At 43.1% G+C, this 22170-nt stretch overlaps 1 protein-coding gene across 1 annotated transcript in view; it reads left to right on the forward strand.

The window, feature by feature from the left end:
• The first annotated feature begins 8839 nt into the window (after positions 1 to 8839).
• col6a1 (collagen, type VI, alpha 1) overlaps positions 8840 to 22170 on the forward strand; it is a 57867-nt gene continuing 44536 nt past the window's right edge. The window contains exons 1-8 of the mRNA XM_043693331.1: positions 8840 to 9335; positions 9752 to 9881; positions 13986 to 14189; positions 16112 to 16271; positions 20019 to 20132; positions 21258 to 21278; positions 21377 to 21397; positions 21511 to 21555. Coding sequence (XP_043549266.1) covers positions 9248 to 9335; positions 9752 to 9881; positions 13986 to 14189; positions 16112 to 16271; positions 20019 to 20132; positions 21258 to 21278; positions 21377 to 21397; positions 21511 to 21555 — 783 coding nt within the window. The 5' untranslated portion in view covers positions 8840 to 9247. The remainder of the gene's footprint in view (positions 9336 to 9751; positions 9882 to 13985; positions 14190 to 16111; positions 16272 to 20018; positions 20133 to 21257; positions 21279 to 21376; positions 21398 to 21510; positions 21556 to 22170) is intronic.

The following is a 22170-nucleotide window of genomic DNA, read 5'->3' on the forward strand; positions in this document are numbered from 1 at the left end:
GGATGATTGGAAGACCGCTGTTGTAACCCCCTTATTCAAGAATGGATCAAGACAAAATATGGAAAATTATAGGCCAATTAGCCTAACCTCGGTTGTTGATAAAATTCTAGAATCCATTGTTAAGGATGAGGTTTCTAAATTCTTGGAAGAGCAGGGTTGGATTAGAACAAGTCAACATGGATTTAGTAAAGGGAGGTTGTGCCTGACAAACCTGTTAGAATTCTTTGAAGAGGTGACAAGTAGGTTAGACCAGGGAAACCCAGTGGATGTGGTCTATCTAGACTTCCAAAAGGCCACATGGGAGGCTGCTGAGTAAGGTGAGGGCCCATGGGAGGTGCCACATGGGAGGCTGCTGAGTAAGGTGAGGGCCCATGGTGTTCGAGGTGAGCTACTGGCATGGATTGAGGATTGGCTGTCTGACAGAAGGCAGAGAGTTGGGATAAGAGGTTCTTTTTCGGAATGGCAGCCGGTGCCAAGCGGTGTCTGACAGGGTTCAGTGTTGGGGCCGCAGCTGTTCACGTTATATTCATGATCTGGATGAAGGGACTGGGGGGCATTCTAGCGAAGTTTGCCGATAATACGAAGATAGGTGGACAGGCAGGTAGTACTGAGGAAGTGGGGAGGCTGCAGAAGGATCTAGACAGTTTGGGAGAGTGGTCCAGGAAATGGCTGATGAAGTTCAATGTGAGCAAATGCGAGGTCTTGCACTTTGGAAAAAAGAATACAAGCATGGACTACTTTCTAAACGGTGAAAAAATTCATAAAGCCAAAGTACAAAGGGATCTGGGAGTGCTAGTCAAGGATTCTCTAAAGGTAAACATACAGGTTGAATCCGTGATTAAGAAAGCAAATGCAGTGTTGTCATTTATCTCAAGAGGGGTGGAATATAAAAGCAGCGATGTGCTACTGAGACTTTATAAAGCTCTAGTTAGGCCACATTTGGAGTACTGTGTCCAGTTTTGGGCCCCACAGCTCAGGAGGGACATACTGGCACTGGAATGTATCCAGCGGAGATTCACACGAATGATCCCTGGAATGGTAGGTCTAACATACGAGGAACGGCTGAGGATCCTGGGATTGTACTCATTGAAGTTTAGAAGGTTAAGGGGAGATCTAATAGAAACTTACAAGATAATACATGGCTTGGAAAGGGTGGACGCTAAGAAATTGTTTCCATTAGGTGGGGAGACTAGGACCCGTGGGCACAGCCTTAAAATTAGAGGGGGTCAATTCAGAACAGAAATGCAGAGACATTTCTTCAGCCAGAGAGTGGTGGGCCTGTGGAATTCATTGCCGCGGAGTGCAGTAGAGGCCGGGACGCTTAATGTCTTCATGGCAGAGATTGATAAATTCTTGATGTCACAAGGAATTAAGGGCTATCGGGAGAATGGGGGTAAGTGGAGTTGAAATGCCCATCAGCCATGATTAAATGGCGGAGTGGACTCGATGGGCCGAATGGCCTTACTTCCACTCCTATGTCTTATGGTCTTATGGTACGTTGATGAGACCAAGCAGTTGTTACGACAACAGATGAATGGACACCGCACAACAATTGCCAACAGGGATGTTCCCTCCCAGTCGGAGAACACTACAGTGGTCAGGGACATTCGGCCTCAAGTCTTCAGCTGACCATCCTCCAAGGTGAAATCAGGATAGGCAACAACGCAAAGTGGCTGAGCAGAGGCTGATAGCCAAGTTCGGTACTTATGAGGATGGCATCAACCGGGACCTTGGGTTCATGTCACACTACGGGTGACCCCACTACACTATCCACACAAAAGCACACGCATGCACGCTCTTACATAATCACACACTCACGCAGATGCTGACACACACACACACACACACACAAACACACACACACTCTCTCTCACAGGCTTGTACTCCATCACATTCACACACACACACTTTACCAAGCATACACAAACACACATTCTCTCACATGCATTCACACTCACATGCACACACTCACATGCAGACATTCACACTCTTTCTTTCATGCATGCACGCACACATGTAAGTCTATGGGGTGAATTTGCATTAGCAGAATTATATTTGCAGTAACATTCTACATCTGCTCAAAAAGCACACAATCTGCAGGTAGTCAATGCAGGCAGTCAATCCTCGTAACACTTTATAAATTCCACTTTGGAAACAGAACCAAGTCTGAATCAAGATTGGGACGCGGACAGACTCTGACCTCACATCTTTAATACATTTTCTGAGTTGAAATATCACCTTTTTTTATAAAACCTTACGTTATCTTGAGAATATGACTTAAAAGAAGTTCTGGGATTTACATATTAATGAACCCAAACCTGCAAACCATTCTAAAAGATGAAAAACTTAACAGCAATCTAGGTTTGTTCAACATATCATTTCAGTTGCCTGACCCTGAGATCTTTTGTTATAAATTCTGTGTCTTATGGCCCTGCTCCACAGCTACCTGATGAAGGAACAGCCCTGTGAAAACTAGTGCTTCCAAATAAAGCTGTTGGACTATAACTTGGTGCTGTGTGATTTTTAACTTTGTTCATCCCAACGCTGGTTCTTCCACACCTTGAATGAGTGCTCCTGACAACTCCTTAGGAACAACTTGGAATATACAAACTCCTGAAGGCTATTCATCTCCTTTAACCTGTTCAGCCATTCAATGAGACCATGTTTGACCTGTATTTTATCTCCATTCACCTGGCTTGGTTATTCCTTTTTTTACCTATCTTTTAGCATTGACAAACATAGATAAGTGTCTATGCATTGTGCTATCGGATTTCTTAATAAATATATATCCTTTCATACCCTGCCTAATATAAATCTACTAATCTCCAGAATATCCACTCACTTTATCAACACTAATGAACTGCAAGGTTGGAAGTTGAGGGGTGACCTTATAGAGGGGCTTAGGTAAGGTGAATAGTAAAAGTCTTTTTCCTAGGTTGAGGAGTTCAAAACTAAAGATCATATTTTTAAGGTGAGAGGGGAAATATTTAAAAAGGGACCTGAGGGGCAACATTTTCACACAGAGGGTGGCGTGTGTATGGAATGAACTGCTAGAGGAAGTGATAGATGCACGTCCAGTTACAACATGTAAAAGACATTTGGACAAGTACATGAATAAGAAAGGTTTGGAGGGATATGGGCCAAGCGCAGGTAGGTGGGACTAGTTTAGTTTGGAAAACTTGGTTAGCAAGGACGGGTTGGACTGAATGGTCTTTTTCCACACTGTATGACTCTATAATGAATAGTTGAGGCTCTAATAGAGATGTAGACCATCATTAAATATATAAGAACTTAACAAATAGGAAGAGTAGATCCTACAGTCCTTTGATCCTGCTCTACCTTTCAATGTGATCCTAGCTAATCTTCCAACTCAATACTGTTTTTCTGCATTATCCCCATACTTCCTCAATGGTTTTAATTTGTATAGAAAGCTATCCATCTCAATATGCTCAAAGACTAAGCTTCCACAGTCCTGTGGGACAGAGAGCTGCAAAGATTCATCACTCTCTTGTTTTTTCTTGTCGCAGTCCCCTCATCTTGAGAACTGTGCCCCCGGTTCCAGCCCCCCACCCCACAACCCCCAGTCTGGGGAAATCTCCTTCTTGTATTTACTCTGTCTAGGCCTGTGGGAACGTGATACAAGTTGGATCCCGATGGACCAAATGACCTGCTTCGACACTGTAGGGAACTCTATGATTCTATATGATTCTATGATTTGAATGTGTTAATTTCTCACTCTTCAAAACTTCATTAACTAGGACAATCCCTCCATCTCAGGAATTGGTTTGATGAGCCTTCATTACACTCCCTTTATAAAAAGTATATATTTTGCTGCATAAAGAAACCATTAACCACTTTCTTCCAATTCTAATCGTACCCATCATCCCTACCCTCTGTTTTCTACCATCTAACCAATCTTCTCAGCGGTTAATTCCATGCCGTTAATTCCATGGAGCTATTAGTCTATTGTGTAGACCCATACTGAATGTATTCTGGAAGTCAATATCATCAATATACAGAGACATTCCCATGTCCACACACTAAGTTGCTCCCTTAAAAATCTAACTCACATTCATTACACATAACCTACATTTTACAAATCCATGTCGGTTCCATTTAATCAACTGAGACTCTTTAAGTACTCAGTTACTTTGAAGTTAATTACAGATTCCAATAACCTCTCCACCACAGATGTTAGACTACAAATTCTATAATTTCCTGCTTTCCCTCTCACACCTTTTTTAAATTACTCAGTTACAGTTGCAATCTTAACAGGTTAAAGATATGATTCCTGAATTGAGGGCATTTTGGAAGATTACGATCAAAGCATTTTTTGATGTCCTTGAGTACTTCCTTAAAAAGCCTAGTATGGAAACTTCTAAAGGATGTGTGGATTTGCTGGGCTTTAGTGGTTTGTCTTCCTCTGACAACGTTTTCTTACTGCAGTGAGTTCTAATTCCTGTATCGGTGTTAATTTCCCTGGAATATCCAGTGTATTGTCTCCTTTTATCCTCCTTCATGAAATTTAGTTTATTTTCAATCCATTTTTCAGCATTTGTCTTTTTCATTTTACATCTTCCCTAATTATCATGTTTCAGCAATATTAGGTTAAGATCGCTATTGCTCAGATGTTTCCCACAATTCTCTTATCTGTTCTCGTTGATGGTTTTCTTCTACTCATTCATGGGATCTGGGGATCATAGCTAGCACTGGCATTTATTACTCATCCCTAAGTGCCTATGAGAAGGTGATGCTGACTTGTTTTCTTAAAATGCAGCAATGCATTCCATGTAGATCCCCCTCCCCAAAATGCTGCTGGGGGTGCCAGGTTTTTCTCTCTATGGAAGTGAAGGAATAGCTACATATTTCTAAGGCAGGATGGTATGTGACTTGGCAAGGAACTTTTGCACAGTCTTGTAGCCCTAGTGCCCGCTCCCATTGACCTTTGAGATGGTAGGCTGCGCAGGATTGGAAGATGCTGTTTAATTGAGTCAGCAGATTCCTGCATTGTATTTTGTACACAGCGATGGAGGGACTGAATGCCCCAAGTGCTGGTTCGGGTGCTGATAAAGTGTGCCATTCTTGAATGTTGTCAGAGCTGCACCTAACTAGGCGAATGGGGTGTATTCCATCACACCCCTGATGTGTGATACTCAATAACCATAACAAGTGCAAGTAGGCATCCCTCTCTTGTTGGAATTCTGATGATTTTGGTGAAAAGGGAGTCCTGAATACACTGCGAATGATCCACTTTCCCTTCCCCCATTTCCTACCTCTTGATCATCACTTTATTTGAAGCTAAACTCCCTTTAATCCAATAATCTCATAAACTTCTCGATATCTTTTCGTCTTCTTCCCATTCATTAATAGATGGGTGTAGACAAATCTTATTAATACGATGAATCCTTTCCTATCCTTTGTCTTGATTTGTGTCTATCTTACTTTTAATTATGTCATTTTATTCTACTGCCAATATATTGTCTATTATTAGTACACAGACCTCATCTCTCCTTTCCATTCCATCCTTTCTAAATACAGAGTGATAGAGTCATAGAGATGTACAGCATGGAAACAGACCCTTTGGTCCAACCCATCTATGCTGACCACATAATCCAATCCAATCTATGTTATGTCCTGCACTACTTAACTGCCGTTTCTGTTCTCTATTAAGCTATGTTTCAGTTAAATCCACTAAATCTAACTCCTCATTAATACTTGTTGGCTCCAGTTCCCACTTTTTTTCAGACACTGCATAACCAGAGAACAAACCAGTAATAATCCATATGAAGTCATTTTCTCTACTTCTACATATAACTTACCTCTGGCGTCTGACTGCAATCTGGAGTAAATTAGTTTGCAATCACTCCAGCTCTGTTTTGTGATGAAGGACCTGTAGCTCCACACTTCACTTTAATGACTCTGAGCTGCATTGTCTTAAGGCAGAGATATTTATTGCAGATGTGGCATCTGTGTTCATCTTGCTGCCCACAAACTCCCACTGTTGTGCCTTGCTAATTCATTCATATCTTAATTTTCCGTTGTATGTTCCAGGCATAATTAACTACTCAATTATTTAATTTGTTAAATATCTATCATATGTTCCTGGATTAATTGCTTTCTTGAGATTTATATTTATTAAGTAGGTGGAAGAAATAAACTAGAACTTTGTTACTGTGAGTAATTACTTCACTACTTTTAAATCAGTTATGGATGTCTTTGAATGCAATTAGAATTTAATCAGTTTCATTTGGCTTTGGTTAGTGCACAATATTAAATTCTTACTGAGTCAGGCTGGACACTAACTTGGAAAGATAGCAAACACATAAAAGGATATTTATTGAAGTAAACCTGTCAGCTGAAAATGAGAGAGACAAAAATTAACATATAGTTAGTTGAAGATGAGAATTGATCATAAATAAAAGTCTGGCAAGAAAGAAAAGGCTGATCCTATAAACACCGCCCAATACAGAGATCCTCAGAATAGTACCCAGTTGCAAAAAGCTCTGTGAAAAAAAATCTTGACAGCAATAAAGGCAATGGTAGGATAGAATGAAACTGGATTCTTGGGAAGAGTTGTTTCTGAGATATGTTCTTGGCACTGCAATATGTTTAATTCTAACATTTTGTTTCCAAAGTCTTCTATGAGTAAGCTTCAGAGAACGGTCTGCTTTCCTGCAGTCTACACTCATGGATTCCATCCCAGTTACTGTTTGTTCAGTAGTTTGGCTTTCAGACACATCCCATCTGCATTCGAACGGAACAAGATGGGACGGTGCTCGCTTGAACCCCTACACATCTCTCACTGTCTGCTGAGGGAGAGTTTTAACTTATAATTGCACTCAACATCCACAGGCCATTGGAAAACTAAAGAAAGGAAAGACTTATTTGCAACCACAAAACACTTTCATGAGGTCAGAACATCCCATAGTACGTCACAGACGCAAAAATGCATTCCCCACTTATTGTTGTAATGAAACATGGAGGATTTTCCACAGGTTGGAGATTCTAGCACGAGGTGGCATAGTCTAAAAAATTAAGCCAAATCATTTTGGAAAGATGTCAGGAAGCAATTCTACACAGAAAGATAGAGGTTTGGAACTGTCTCCTCCAAGCAGTAGTTGACGTTAGATCAGGTGTTCGTTTTTAAACTGAGATAGATCATTTCTTTTTGTAAAGGGATATGGGATAAAGGCAGTTATATGGAGTTAGGCCCCAGATCAGCCATGATTTCACTGAATGGCGAAACAAGCTGAATGGCCTATTCTCGTTCCCACGGTTTGCACAGCAAGATCCCACGATGAGATCGACAACCTATTTTAGTAAGTCGGATAAGAAGAGAACACTGGTCGGGATAACAGGAGAGAGTGATGGCTGTGGGACCGCCTAGGTAGGCAGGCAGAACTTCGCTTCATGGTAGCTTCTTGGACAGTCGCACCGTGTACCACTCTCCCTCAGTCAGCACAGGAATGTCCACTCAGGTTTTTTGTATGAGGTAGCTTGAACGAGGGCTGAGAGGAACTTGAACCGATAACCTCCTGGACTGGAAGACAAGAATGTTACCCTTTGGGTTAGAACTGATGCAAATTTTGTGTTGCAACATTGCTATTCTGAAACCAAAACAGAAAAACATTTTACGAATATTTTCAAATGAGTGAAGCGAATTCTGCTAGTTGACACATATTTTCTGAATAGAAATTGTTTTAAAATATGACTGTGCACAGCTGATAACAGCTTATTGATACTTTCCAAGAACTGTTTAGAGTCACAATTTTGCCAAATTTCTTTTCCATTTCAGCGGGACTTATAATACAGGTATTGAGGTACTGATTGGGTAGATGTGAAGAAGGCATTTCCTCTTGTAGGGGAGACCAAAACTTGTCACTATAAATTTTAAAAATTATCAATAAATCAACAAAGATTTCAGAAAAAAATGGCTTTTACCCAGAGAGTGATCCAAACCTAGAGCTCATTGCCCTGTTTGAACTCATGGCCTGAGATCTTTTGTAGGCAAATGAGAGAGCAAACCTGCACCTCTGACAGTGCAGAACTCCCTCAGTACTGCACTGGAGCGTCAGCACTGAATTTTGTGCTCTGGTCTTGAAGTGGGAGCTCGAACTTAAGAATACTCAAACCTCGACAGGAAGGGGCTGCTCGCTGAGCTGCAGTTAATGAGTTAGGGAAACACTCAGTCAGTAAGGGGGAGAAATAGCTAAAACATTCTGCACACAGGGACTGGTGAAGAGAGGTGGGAAGAAGTTAATGTGGGGTGTAAATGCTTGAATAGTTGCAAACAATTCCTGAGTTCGATTTGGAAGAGATGGAATCACTTTTGTATAATGTTTGAATGAGCATGACATGCTCAGTAGGGCGAACAGGAGGCTAACGATGCATCTATTTTCCTGGGGAGAGAAAATGGAAGAAATTGAGATAATTTGACTCATCATGTCCGTGTCAGCACTTTTAAAGTGTTATCTAAGCAGTCCTCATCCCCTACTCGTTCCCCATACATTTTTTTCTCCCGCCTCACCATCTACCCAACTCCCATTTTTTTTGAAAATTAAATCTGTTTTTCGTAAAGGACTGTCTAAATAAAGAAAAACGCCTCCTTCAACCTCTCGTTCTCTTCTCTTTTCGATCTCAAATCCATATTATCCGATTATTAACCACCCTGTGGTACCAGTTTGTGGAAATACATTCAGTCTATTCATGGCTAGTGATGGGGTCCATTAGAAGTCACACACATACACACAATGTAATGTAGCCTGTTTAAATGTAAATCCACACACATAAGAGTACACTGCAAGAGAGGCGGCCAAAATTGATGGGTGTGTCCCTCAAGGGTTGGTGGGAGGGGGTTTAGAAAGGGGGCTCTCGATGTTCAATTCTCGCAGATCAATTATAACATTTTCACATTTATTTTGACAACTTGTAGCTTGGTGGACTTCAAACGTGTTTTCAAACTCTGAGCTTGTCCAGTAGCATGTATGAATCGTGTTGAATGATCCTACGGGAGTGAGGCAGTTGTCTGGCTGGGTCAAACAGCGATGTGGGGACCACATCCCTAGTTCCTGCTTAGGACCAGCCTACTTCATAGTTGTCTCTGTCTGGGGCAAAGACGCACAGGCTTCAACCTCCTGTTCCCAGCCTCTCTCTCACTGCCCTGTTCTCTTTCTCTCTCTCTGCAAAAACTTCTCCCTCAGTCCCCGTGTGCTGAGCACACGACAGAGGTGGGGGGAAAAAAAAAACCATGGCTTTGAAAATATTATTTCTCCTGCTGGAGATTTTCTCCTCGTGGAACTTTTTACTGGCTCAACCGGACAACGGATATCACTCAGGTGGGTGCTTTGTCGTGCCTGTCACGGATAAATTTTCAACCGTTTCTCTTCAGAAATGATGGGTTGCTTTTTTTAAAAAAAAAAGAAATCTCAATTGCAATATTTGTGACTGGCGTGAAGCACTATGTTGATGCGGATTATTTGAAGTGTGTAACTTTTAGCCAGAAACCTGGACTTCAAGCAGTAAATATTGTAAAACGCCGTGTTGTAATCTTGTGCCCGCTATTCATTCTCACTGAGTATGTTTATTTCTGGGACCCTTGTCCTGTGTGATCTGAAACAGTCAGGTTTTTGCAAGGAGAAACCTCTGTGTTAAGAGGGAGCTGCTTCGTTTGCAAATTTGAAACGAATCAGTGTTGCTGAGCCTTTTCCAGCTTTAAGCCTAGCCTTGAGTGGTCTTATTTCCCTTGTTTCAGATTGCCCTGTTGACCTGTACTTTGTGCTGGACACATCTGAGAGTGTCGCTTTAAGAGTTCAGCCCTACGGCTCCCTGGTCGATCGCGTCAAGACGTTCACTGCAAATTTCGTCGAAAAGCTGGAAAACTGGTAATCATTGCACTGTTTGAGTATTTTTTTTTAATTCTAAGCATCTCCAATGAACGACAAAAGTGAAGAGAACCCACTTGTAATTCCCTGACCCTCTGCAGGTGGCGCTGGAGGTTGGGTGGGAATGGCTATCTGCACTTGAGTTGGTTCTGTCTTCAGATGTTTCCATTCCTTCTCCTTTTGGGACCTCTCCTCTTTGTATTGCTTCCTTCCTATATAGTGACTGAACTCTCTGTCAGCCCATGGGGGACAGTGCTGCACTGACCGTGTTAAATGTGGCGCTTTGTGGGCTGTAGCCAGTTGCACAGATGTACAGTACACCCTTAACACAGGTTGCAGCTGGGGTGTCCCATCGTCGGGCAGCCTCCTCGCCCCGAGAAACGCGCCCGGCGCGATGCCAAGTTGCATTTGTGTAGCGCCTCCCAAATGCGGCAACGTCCCCCAAAGGTCCGGCCGCAAACTTTAGCACCGAGCGCGTGGTGCAATATCGGGGTCCCTGACCTCGGTCTCGGAGGAGGACGGGGTGGTGGGGGAATACGAGATGGTTTAGGGAGGTAGTTAATGAGCGCATGGCTACCCAATGCTGGGGCGAAGGGTTGTGCAAGTGGACAAGTGAATCACGTGTCTGGAGCTCTGTCAATTTACAAAGAAAGTTGCTGCTGCAGTGAAAGTTTCAGTTTTTATCGAATACAATGAGTACAGTTACTCAATAGAATACAGGGTCAGTATTTTAGCTACTGGTTTAGTGGTGCTGAAAGAGCACAGCAGTTCAGGCAGCATCCGAGGTGCAGTAAAATCGACTTTTCGGGCAAAAGCCCTTCATCAGGAATGACCCAGTATTTGAGCTAGTCTCTCTGAATGTCCCATTGTCCCTTGTAGCCAATATAGACATACAAGATGATCGAAGGGTTAGATAGGGTAGACAGTGGAAGTCTTTCTCCTAGGATAGTGACGTCAGCTTGTACGAGGGGGACATAACTACAAATTGAGGGGTGACAGTTTTAAGACAGATGTCAGAGGCAGAGAGTGGTAAGGGCGTGGAATGCCTTACCTGACAATACAGTTAACTCAGCCACATTAGGGGGATTTAAACAATTCTTGGATAAGCACATGGATGATGATGAGATAGTGTAGGGGGACGAGCTGAGAATAGTTCACAGGTTGGTGCAACATTGAGGGCCGAAAGGCCTGTTCTGCACTGTATTGTTCTATGATCTAATAACATACTATTTTTTAAGGGATAATCAATTCATTGTTGTATTCCGAGAATCATACAATATAGAAGGAAGACCTTCACCGCATCTTGTCCATGCTAGCTCTGAAAAAGATTAGATTATTTCTCTGCTTTTTCCTGATAGCCCAGCATTTTTAAAAACAAAGTCTCGTTCAAACCTTTTTGAAAATCTTTCTTTGGGAAGTTTCCACTGAATCTTGTCCCACTGCACTCCAGCTTAAAAAAAGACAAAAAAATTCAATAAAAATGTTCACATTTTGTGTATGATTCTTGTGCCAATTGTTTTAAATCTGTGCCCACTGGTTTAAAAAAAACAGCAATTTCATAATGATCATCAAAATCTGTTCTTGGTGTTGTTGATTGAGAGATGAATATCGACTGGGACAAACTCTACCAGAACATCTTGCAGAGTACAGGGTTTCTTGGTCTAACATATTTGATGGGGAGTGGCACCTCAGACAGTGCAGCACCCACTAAGCGCTCCATTAGAGTGCCAGCCCAAGGTTAGGCATTCGAGATCCGGGTTTGGACTCCTAGCTTCTGACTCAGTGGGCAAGAGGATTGTCAAAGGAGCCACAGTTAGCACCTTCCTGTATATGAAGTGATGCAACTGTGTGAGGAAGGTTTGTTCTGTGGACGCAATCCTTGTTCTATTTAGGGCGAACAGGACAATTTTGCATCAATACCTATCTGTAGTATTTTCGAATACTACACCAACCTCTACAGTGATACTGTTTTTGAACAAGTTAAATCAAGTGAGGTTGCATGAACCTTCCCTCAATATTACCTCATGTGGAAAGTATAGTGTAGTGAGTTATAATCTGACTGTGGGTGGAGATAGATTTCTGGTCCGTAATCCAATTTCTTGATTCTCCAGAGGGCTTCTGCTCTAGGGGTATCAGATACAGCCTCAGATCATTGCATCAGTGCTCTACCATCGTCACAAATATCTAACTTAGGGCTTGGGATCAAAGATTCTTCAGGGAAGAAATTTCCTCCCTGACGAGGTGGGATTGGAGGTAGAGGGGGAGCCGCAGTTTTCAGACTCTGGCTAGAGTCCTGGTGTTCTGGCAAATTACTACCTCTGGGGGCTTGCTGGTGTGGCTCGCCAGGCCACGTTTTTTTTGCTTTAGACTAGCTTTTATTTCCAGCTGGCAGACAGGGCAACTTTCACAGTCAGGCCGCCCAACCTTTGCTGATGACGGACTTTCTACTGATCCTCCAGCATTGGGAGCCCACTCACTGTCCATGATTCAATGGTGTGCTCAGCTCCAATAGTCCATCCCTTCAAAAATTACAATGAGTGTCAGACGGGGATCAGTGCCTGAGAATCTTGGGAATTCTCCTGATGTCAGCGTCTTGACCTCAGGGTGGACATTTGATGCTCAGGCACTGATATCTAAGTCCATTAGCACCAATTGGTGAACGCAGCATTAGTCCAGTATCCAGGTACCAACAGTGGGTAGCAACTGAGCATTTGACTTAGAAGATGACAAGTCTAAACACTGGGCGGTATAGTTGGCAACAAGATCTGAGTTGACACTTCAGTGCAGTACAGGTGAAATGCAGATTTGTCTGAGGTGCTGTCCATCGGGCGAGGTGTTAAACTGAGTTGGAAGTAAACTCACTGAAATTCTAATGAAGACCAGTGAGTATGTTCCATTGTGTCCTGGACAATGTGTCAACGTTACTGTTGTCATGATTTGGTTACTATCCTCATCAGTTCTTGGAAACTTTCCACCCCAGATTCTGAGACTGATCAGCTAGAAGAGCATTTTGGAACTTCGTAGGGATATGTTGGCCATGACTTATTGGCTGTTGAGCAGAAACTGAACTGGATTGCCATATTAAACCCTGGGGCTACAAGAGCAGGTCAGAGGCTGAGAATTCAGAGTTGAGTAACTCCCTTCCTGACTCCTCGAAGCCTGTCCATCATTTACAAGGCACATTCCATCAGGAGGGTGAGGGAATGCTCCCTGCTTTCCTGGATGGGTACAGTTCCAACAACACTCGAAACCTGATACCGTCCAGGCCAAAGCAGCCCCATTTGATTGGCATCCATGCATCACCTTAAACACTTAGTCCCTCCACTGTCAATTCATATTATCAATACTGTGTCGCATTTCAAGTTGCACTGCAGTAATTCACCTTACACAGCACCTTCCAACCCTGTGATTTTTACCATCTAGGAGGACAATAGCAGTAGATACATGGGAACGCCAACACTTGCAAGTTCCCCTCCAAGCCACGCACCATCTCTTGGTTTAGAGGCTCTGGGTTTCTGTCTGCCCCTTTGGAACCCTGTCAGAACACAGCAAAGGCTGACACGACAAACATTTAGGAGTTCATGGGTGTACACAGGAGCTCAGTTAGAGCATAACCAGTTGAGATTATGTAGTGAACTCCTATTACCTTCACTTTCTTTAACTCCTGTAGCACCCTCCTCTCTGAGTCAAAACATTGTGGGCTAAAGTTTTACTCTGCAGGTTTGAGCAGTAAAACAAGGTTAATGATCTAAGTGCAGTACAAGGGGACAGCCGCACTGCCATTTTTGGAAGCAGGCATTAAATTGAGGCACCATCTGCTAGCTCAGGTATTATTCAAAGAAAAGCAGGAGGGGTCTCCTCAGTTTGTTGGCAAATGCTTCATCCTCAACCGACATCACAAAGAGCTCGCATCCAAGTTCAGCAGGTAATAGGAAAGGCAATAACAAAGTCTTTGTTTCAGAGGGAACAGAGTAGAAAAAGTAGGGAGGTTTTGCTAAAGCTGTACGAGCCATTGGCCAGGCCATGACTTGGAAGGCATGGTAAGGGACAATATAACTGTCCGAATCGAATTGGTGTGAATGATGTAGGGTCTCTCTGTTTCAGGTATTACCGGTGTGACCAGACACTGCAGTGGAACGCTGGAGCTCTACACTACAGTGATGTGGTGAAGAAGATCCATCCTCTCAGTTTCATGAGCCGCGATGAAAAGGCAGCGATGATTGCGAACGTCAGAGCAGTGGATTACATTGGCAAAGGCACGTTCACAGACTGCGCCATACGGGACGGAGCTGAGGAGCTTCTACTCGGGTGAGAGTACTTTAGATATCTCCAAGCAGGAAACCAAAACAAGGACGTTCACAAATAACCTCCTTTGGTACTTCGAGGGTCTCTGAGTCTGAAGGGTTACATCTGACCTGTAAAGCCTTTATTCTGAGGGGTACTGATACCAGTGTGTCAGTATCCTTAGGGGTACCAAAGAAAGCCAACAGTTACTGTGCCATTATTGCCATGAGCAGTGTTGGGCTGTGTCCGTCCTGGGGTTCCAATATCAGATCAGATCAATATCAGGACCGGAAGTCTTGATGGTAGGTCTCGATTTTGTTCTGTGTCTTTGGCTCCATGATCTTCAGTCCATTTCCCACCACATAGCTGCATACTCTTTGCTAAAGGAATTAATTAACTTATAACCAGTGCACCATTTTATCCGTATCAATGAGTTAGTCCAATTACACTCTAGTACTTTCAAAGTTAAGCAATGTACTGACATTATTCGAGACTGTTAATGACCTAATCAATCCTCACATAAGTTTTATTTTCTCAAATTTAAGCTTCTCTCACTAGTTTTCATATTGTTGTAGTTTTGAATCCCAGAATTAACTTTGCCAACTTCCTCTAAGCATCTTCAATGTAACATTGGCCTTTTAAGGCAGAATGTTCCAAGTGAGATCTAGTTCATGATATAGTCATAGAGTAATACAGCATGGAAACAGATCCTTTGGCCCAACCAGCCCATGTCGAACATGTTCCCAAACTAAACTAGTCCCACTTGCCTGTTTTTTTGCCTATAACTCTCCAAATGTTTCCTAATCATGTACTTATCCCAATGAGATTTAAACATTGTATCTGTACCTTCATTCACCACATCCTCTGGCAGTTCATTCCACATACGAACCACTCTCTGTGTAAAAAGGTTGCCTCATGTCATTTTTAAAAATATCTTTCTCCTCTCACCTTAAAAATATGCCCCATAGTTTTGAATTCCCCGAGCCTATTCACCTTATCTAGGCACCTCATGATTTTAACTTGCAATCAAATTCCTTTCAAATGTTTTCCTGGGTTGGACTGAGTCGATGGACATGAAGGCAATGGTTCATCCTTACCCCTCTGTTCCTTCAACACCTTTGTAAGTGCTCATCCACTCTACTAAGATTTCTCGTACAATGCATTGCAAAGAAGAGCAAGGAGGAGAAAGCTGCCTTCTTTAGACTTCTGCAAGGGCCAGGCTGAAGTTTCTGTTTTTGCTGAACGATTAAACCATACTGACAAATACAGTCCTCCTATTTGAAAAACAAAGATTATTGTTGGGAAATACATGTTTTACCAACTGATCGCAGGTTGCTTTTGGCAAATATTCCAAGAATCTGGGCCATTTCAAAATATTAAATTTGGAATATGAAGCTAGTCTGACTAATGGTGGCCATGACAACCACCATTGATGGTTCTAATATGCCATGGTGTTCACTAATGTCCTTTAAGGAAGGAACTCTAACCTGGTCTGGCCGACATATGGCTCCAGACCCACAGCAACGTGAGTGACAACTAACTACCCTCTCTGATATAGCTGAGAATGGCACCCAGTTTGAGGATGAGCAAAATATGCAGGCCTTCGCAGTGACACTTCCATCCCATGAAAGATTAAAGAACTAAACTTTTGGTCAAAGATTTGTTTGTTCAAGTTGATACCTTGTGATGAGGTCATTTTGTCTCTCTTCACCCCCATCCCACCCCATCAATGGTCTGTCAATGGTTCATTCAACTTCCATTATGAATGTCTCTATTTCAAATTAAATCATTATTAACGAGTTCTGATGGAAATGGCTTGGCAGCTCAGGGGAGTCTTGGGTAATTTAGGCGGCTCTGTATTTTGTACTGGCAAATAGGTAAACAGACAATACATTATGAATGATAATGAAAACCAAACAGTCCGTATAAAATGTCTTTCATTCCAGTGGCTCACATCACCGAGAGAACAAGTACATGATTGTGGTAACAGATGGGCATCCAATTGAGGGGTACAAGGAGCCGTGCGGAGGCCTGGACAGTGCAGCATCCGATGCAAAGAATCAAGGGATAAAGATATTTTCAGTGGCCATCATGCCAGATCACCTGGTATGTCTGCATTTGCTCACGCTATGATCTATCCATCTCTGTTGTGCTGCTGACTCCAGACACTTACACGCATTTCAGCATCTACCCTTAAATACATCAACGCCTGAACCATTCTATTTTAAAAATAAATTTATTCATTGGTTGTGGGAGTCAATGGCTGGGCCAGCGATTGTTTCTCATCCTTAATAGCCTGGTGGCAGTCTGCCCTCCTGGATGGCATGGTGGCTCAGTGGTTAGCACTGCTGCCTCACAGCACCAGGGATCCGGGTTTGATTCCAGCCTCGGGTGACCGTCTGTGTGGAGTTTGCACATTCTCCCCACATCTGCGTGGGGTTCCTTCCACAATCCAAGATGTGCAGACCAGGTGCATTGGCCATGATGTGGTGTTCAGAAATGTGCTGGCTAGGTGAATTGCCCTTGGGAAATGCAGGAGGAGGGGGGGATAGGGTAGGCCTTGGGTTGAAGCTCTTCCTGATGAAGAGCTTATGCTCGCAATATAGGCTCTGCTCCTCCTCGGATGCTGCCTGACCGGCTGTGCTTTTCTAGCACCACACATTTTGACTCTGGGTGGGATGCTCTTCAGAGCGTTGGCATAGACTCAATGGGCTGAACAGCCTGCTTCCACACTGTGTAGTGATTCGATGATTCTTAAATCATTGCAGTCCTTGAGGTGTGAAGGATGGTGACATAGTCTGTGATTTGGATGTGAATGTGTAGTGTTTCCATGCATCTGCGTGATGTTTTCTTCTTGGTGGTAGAGGTCACAGATTTTGGAGTTACTTGGGGAGTTTCCGCAGTGCATTATGTGGATGATATGCAGTGCTTGCCACTGTGCTTCAGTGGTGGAGGGAATGAATATCTGAGGCAGTGGGTTGGGTGACATTTATGTAGATTACTTTGTCCTGGATGGCATTGAGCTTTTTGAATGTTGTCAAGCTGCACCCATCCAGGCAAGTGGGGAGTATTCCATAACCCACCTGACTTGTGCCTTGTAGATGATGGGCAAGCTTAGGAAACCATTAAGTGAGTTATTTACTGCAGGATTTCTCGCCTTTGACCTGCTCTTGTAGCCCCAGTATTTATACAGTGAATCCAATTCAGTTTCTGTTCAATGGTAACTGCCAGGCTGTTATAGTTAAGGATACCCAAATTGTGATGCCATTAAATGTCAAGGGGAGATGGCGAGACTCTTTCTTGTCTGAGTTGCCTGGTACGTGTGCGCCACAAATGTCACTTGCCACTTGTGAACCCAAACCCGGATATTGTCCAGATCTTGCTGCGTTTGGACATGGACTGCTTCAGTATTGGAATGGTGGTGAATGGTGCTGAACATTGTGTGATCATCAGCGAACATCCTCAGTTCTGACCTTATGATGGAGGGAAGGTCATTGATGAAGCAGCTGAAGATGGTTGGACCTTGAACACTAACCTGAGGAACTCCTGTAGAGATGTCCTGGAGCTGAGATGACTGACCTCCAACAACCACAAGCACATGGTAGTAAACTTCACATTCACACCACTGTCTGGGTAATGGAAATTCCTCCTGAATTATTAGATTCATGAATAACTGCCGTATATTTATGAACCCACCCACGAGTGAAATTACTTCTAAATAGTCCACCCTATCAGACCCTACCTATTCTTAAAGACCTCTTCTAACTCATCCCTAAGCATTCTCACTTTGAAGGTGCCCCAGCTTATTCAATCTTCGCTGAGAGTTATAACCTCTCAGTTCTGGTATCGTTCTTGAAAGTCTTAAAACTGTCTTAAATGTGCTCACTCATACTAGTGATAAATGAAGAGCAATGGAATGGCAAGATGTGATAAAGCAGGAAACAAACACAAAGCGTTCAAGGCAAACGCTAACCTCTCTGATCGGGTGTGGGCAGACAGTTAAAAAAAATCAATAAATCTGGTGATTTCTCGATGGCACAGGAGAAATGAATGCAAAACCTACCAGGAGGATGTTAAATCCAGCTAGCACCCCTGCCATCATTAACCCCCAGTCAGGTCTGCATGTGTAGGATACAAAGCCATAACCTCATCTGTCTTTTTTGGGCAATGTGTAAAGGAGGGATTAGGCCTCGCTGTGAGATGTAACTTCCAGTGATTGATTTTGGTGGCTTGACGGTGGCTGCACTCACAAGATATACTGCAGTTCCTGGCAGCCGGCAGAGGGATCTTTGGGATATCAAGTGCTAATCCCCATGCACTGAGACAATGACATATAATACTGTGTTTGGAGTCCTGGCTAATACCAGGAGAACATTGGTTTCCCATCTAGCAAAGGAAACATGGGCTCCATATGTTGTGGTCAGACTGTGCCAACAGGGAACCATTGCTTGGCTACAGATGAGATGCAGGTCCAGTACAAATACTATTTCAACTGGCCTGAGGGGCTGCGTGCTAAAGTTGTTCCGGATGTAAATTGGAGACTTTGTAAACAGGAAGAGGATACAAGCTTCCAAGGACAAGTAATGAAAGATGAATGAATGGAAATATGCGACATGCAAGATTGAAATCTCGACTTCTTATCTGGGTCTTCTCTCAGTCCTCACTGCTCACTGGAGGAGAGAATTCCAAAGATTAAAGACCTTCTTAGGGGAGAAATCTCCCCTTAGCTCCATTTTTAGGTGGGACATCTGCTTTTTGGAAACTGCGGCCCCGGTTCTAACTTCCTCAACAACTCTCACAGCATCCACCCATTCCAAACCCTCCGTCAGAAGCTTTTGTGTTTCACTTCTCATTTTGCTAAGCTTCAAAGAATTCAGGCCCAACCTGCTTCACCCTTTCATCACCAGAGAGCTCCTTTATTCCAGCCTAGTGAACCTCCCCTAAACTACATGCGATGCAATTATATCCCTCCCTAGACTTAGACCTAACCTTCCCCCAGCTATGAAGCCTAAAATTCTATTCACCTTCCTAATGACTTGCTGTGCCTGCATGCTAACTACTTGCTATTCCTTACAAAAACACTCTGATTCAAAATCAGAAATTGCTGGAAAAGCTCAACAGGTCTGGCAGCATCTGTGGAGTGAAATCAGAGTTAGTGTTTCGGCTCCAGTGACCCTTCCTCAGAACTGATGGTAGCTCGGAAGAAGTTGGTTTTTATGCAGAAGGCAGGGAGGGGGTAGTGGGAAAGGCAGAAACAGTAGGTGGAGGTAGAGCCCAAAGAGAGAAAAGAATATTGGACAGACAAAGGAGTGGATAACAGTCAGCCGGGGAGAGTGAGCAGCTGTGAAGGCGGACTATTAGTTGCTAACAGGTGGGTTGTGTGTAACAGTAGACCATGTGATAATAAGGCCTTGTGTGTGGGGTAAGGACATGGCAGAAGATGCATCAAGTCCTGAAATTGTTGAACTTGAAATTGAGTCTGGAAGGCTGCAGAGTTGCCCAGCGGAAAATCAGGTACTTCACTGCAGCAAGCCTGAGACCGAGATGTTGGCCAGGGAACGGGGAGGTGGGGGGGGTGTTGTTGAGGTGGCAGGCAACTGGAAGCTTAGGCTCCTTTTTTTGCAGACAGAGTGTAGGTGTACTGCTTTGCTCCTTCAATGTAGGGGCAACCACATTGTGAGCAGTGAATGCGTGACATGCAGGTAAATACTCTGCTGCTTGTGTGGCGCAATGTTCCCACCGAAGTGAGAAATCTCATCTTTTCCTATATTGTGCTCGACCTGCCAATTCCTCTCCAACGCACCATCAATATCTCATTCCCTTCTGTTCCTAACTAAGTTTGTTTTTCTTTAGGAAGCAAGACTGAATCTGATTGCAAGTAGTCCCAAATATCGACGAAATTTCACAGCAACCATTCCCAACGACGTGGAACTGAACAATACCATTGATAGCATCCTTCAAGATATTGTGAGTATCACATTCTGTACAACATTGGTGACTATAGTTCACAGAATTTTTCAGTTTGGACTTAATAACTAAGCACTCTCAGTAAGTTCCCATTGAGATTCCGGGCAGGGCCCATTCAGAAAATCAACTCTTCCAAAGTGGATGGACTTTTCTCATCTCATGGCGACAGAGCTGGACTTCATTTTCAGAGGGTCTTGATGTGCCATTGCTGAGTGTATGGTGATTGATATTCTTGCGTGGGTTTCCTCCGGGTGCTCCGGTTTCCTCCCACAGTCCAAAACTGTGCAGGTTAGGTGAATTGGCCATGCTAAATTGCCCATAGTGTTAGGTGCAGGGGTAAATGTAGCAGAATGGGTCTGGGTGGGTGCGCTTCGGCGAGTCGGTGTGGACTTGTTGGGCCGAAGGGCCTGTTTCCACACTGTAAGTAATCTAATCTAATCTAAAGTAATATAATCAATAAGATATCGCCATTCATTGTCACAGATCGCCAATGGGGATGAAGCCTCTACAAGGGCACATACCCTCGAGACTCTGTTGGCTGAGAGTTCACCTTAGCTATGTCATTCTTAATGCATTCCACTGTCCACTCTTCAGCAGCAATGTTAATCTGTTCACGTGATCTCACCCATGTTAAAGTAGCAGATAGGCAAATGTTTAATGAATATGTTAAACATTATATGCATTATTATCACGATAAGCCATTTATAGGCCTTGTTAATGCCATTCCCAATGTTTGCAAATCTCATTGTCAATTATACCCATTTTTTTCTACACATACTGGCTCCAAGATTAGTAATTTCAACATGCCCAATCTTCATTATTGGCTTTATCAACTAGTCTATTATTCAATCATTCCAAAAGAGAAAAGAACGTATTATTTCACAAGAAATTGGGATCGGAGGTGATTGTAATGTTTTCAATCTTACTGCTTCAGAATGAGCAAAGGCAGACAACCAAATACTTGATTCCAGAATTCAGAATATATAACAAAAAGATTTGATCATTTTGGACTCTGGCCTTATGTTAACCTAATGCATAGGGTCACCAATTTGCTTTTGTTCAATATATTGTAAACTCTATTTAAATATTCAAAGAGTTCTAATCTCTTCTCTTTCTTCTTTACAGTATGGTGAAGTGGAACCAGTGGTATGTTGCCTGAACTCAAACTTGATTTCAAAATTATTTGATGGGATTTTGTGTTGCTATGACCTTGTATTCATTCTCTTTTTCTTTTCGACCTGCAGTGTTGCTCCTTTGAGTGCCATGTAAGTTGCCTTCAAGAGAAGCATCTTTGCAATCTCAGCATTATTTTTCTGCTGCATTTCTTTAAGGGGACCAACTTACACACACAAAAACGTTTTATCTCTCTGTCTTACAGGCATTAAGAGGATCACCTGGGCTGCCTGGAGATCCAGGAGAAAAGGTTAGTGTCACAGGTTATTTGAGGCATACAGTGAACGGAAGTAGAGCTAACATAGAAACTAGGAGTAGGAGTAGGCCATCTGGCCCTTTGACTCTGCACTGTTCCTTAATATGAACATGGCTTATCCTCTGTCTCATACTTCCACTATGTTTTCATACTCTTGATGTCTTTAAAATCTCTTTCTTGAATGTATTCAGTGACTTGGTCTCCTCTGCCTATTGTGGTAGAGAATTCCACACCTTCACAACCCTTTGAGTGTGATCCCCGGTGCTAGACTCCCCAACAAGGCCAAATAACCTTCCTCCGTCCAGACTGTCCAGCCCTATTACAGTTTTATATGTTTAAATGATGTCCTTCTAACTCTAGTGAATACAGGCCCAATCAAACCAATCTCTTCTCATGGGACAGTCCTGGCATCAGACTCATAAACTTCCCCTGCACTTCCTCTATGGCTAGTATATCCTTTCTTAGGTAAGGAGACCAAAACTGCGCACAGTTCTTCAGGTGTGGTCTTACCAAGGTTCTGTATAACTGCAGTAAGACATAACAACTTCTGAATTTAAATCATCTTGTGATGAGGGCCAACAGACCATATACCTTCCTGATTGCTTTCTG

The sequence above is a fragment of the Chiloscyllium plagiosum genome, chromosome 7, assembly GCF_004010195.1.
Source record: "Chiloscyllium plagiosum isolate BGI_BamShark_2017 chromosome 7, ASM401019v2, whole genome shotgun sequence".
In the NCBI taxonomy this organism is placed as follows: Eukaryota; Metazoa; Chordata; class Chondrichthyes; order Orectolobiformes; family Hemiscylliidae; genus Chiloscyllium; species Chiloscyllium plagiosum.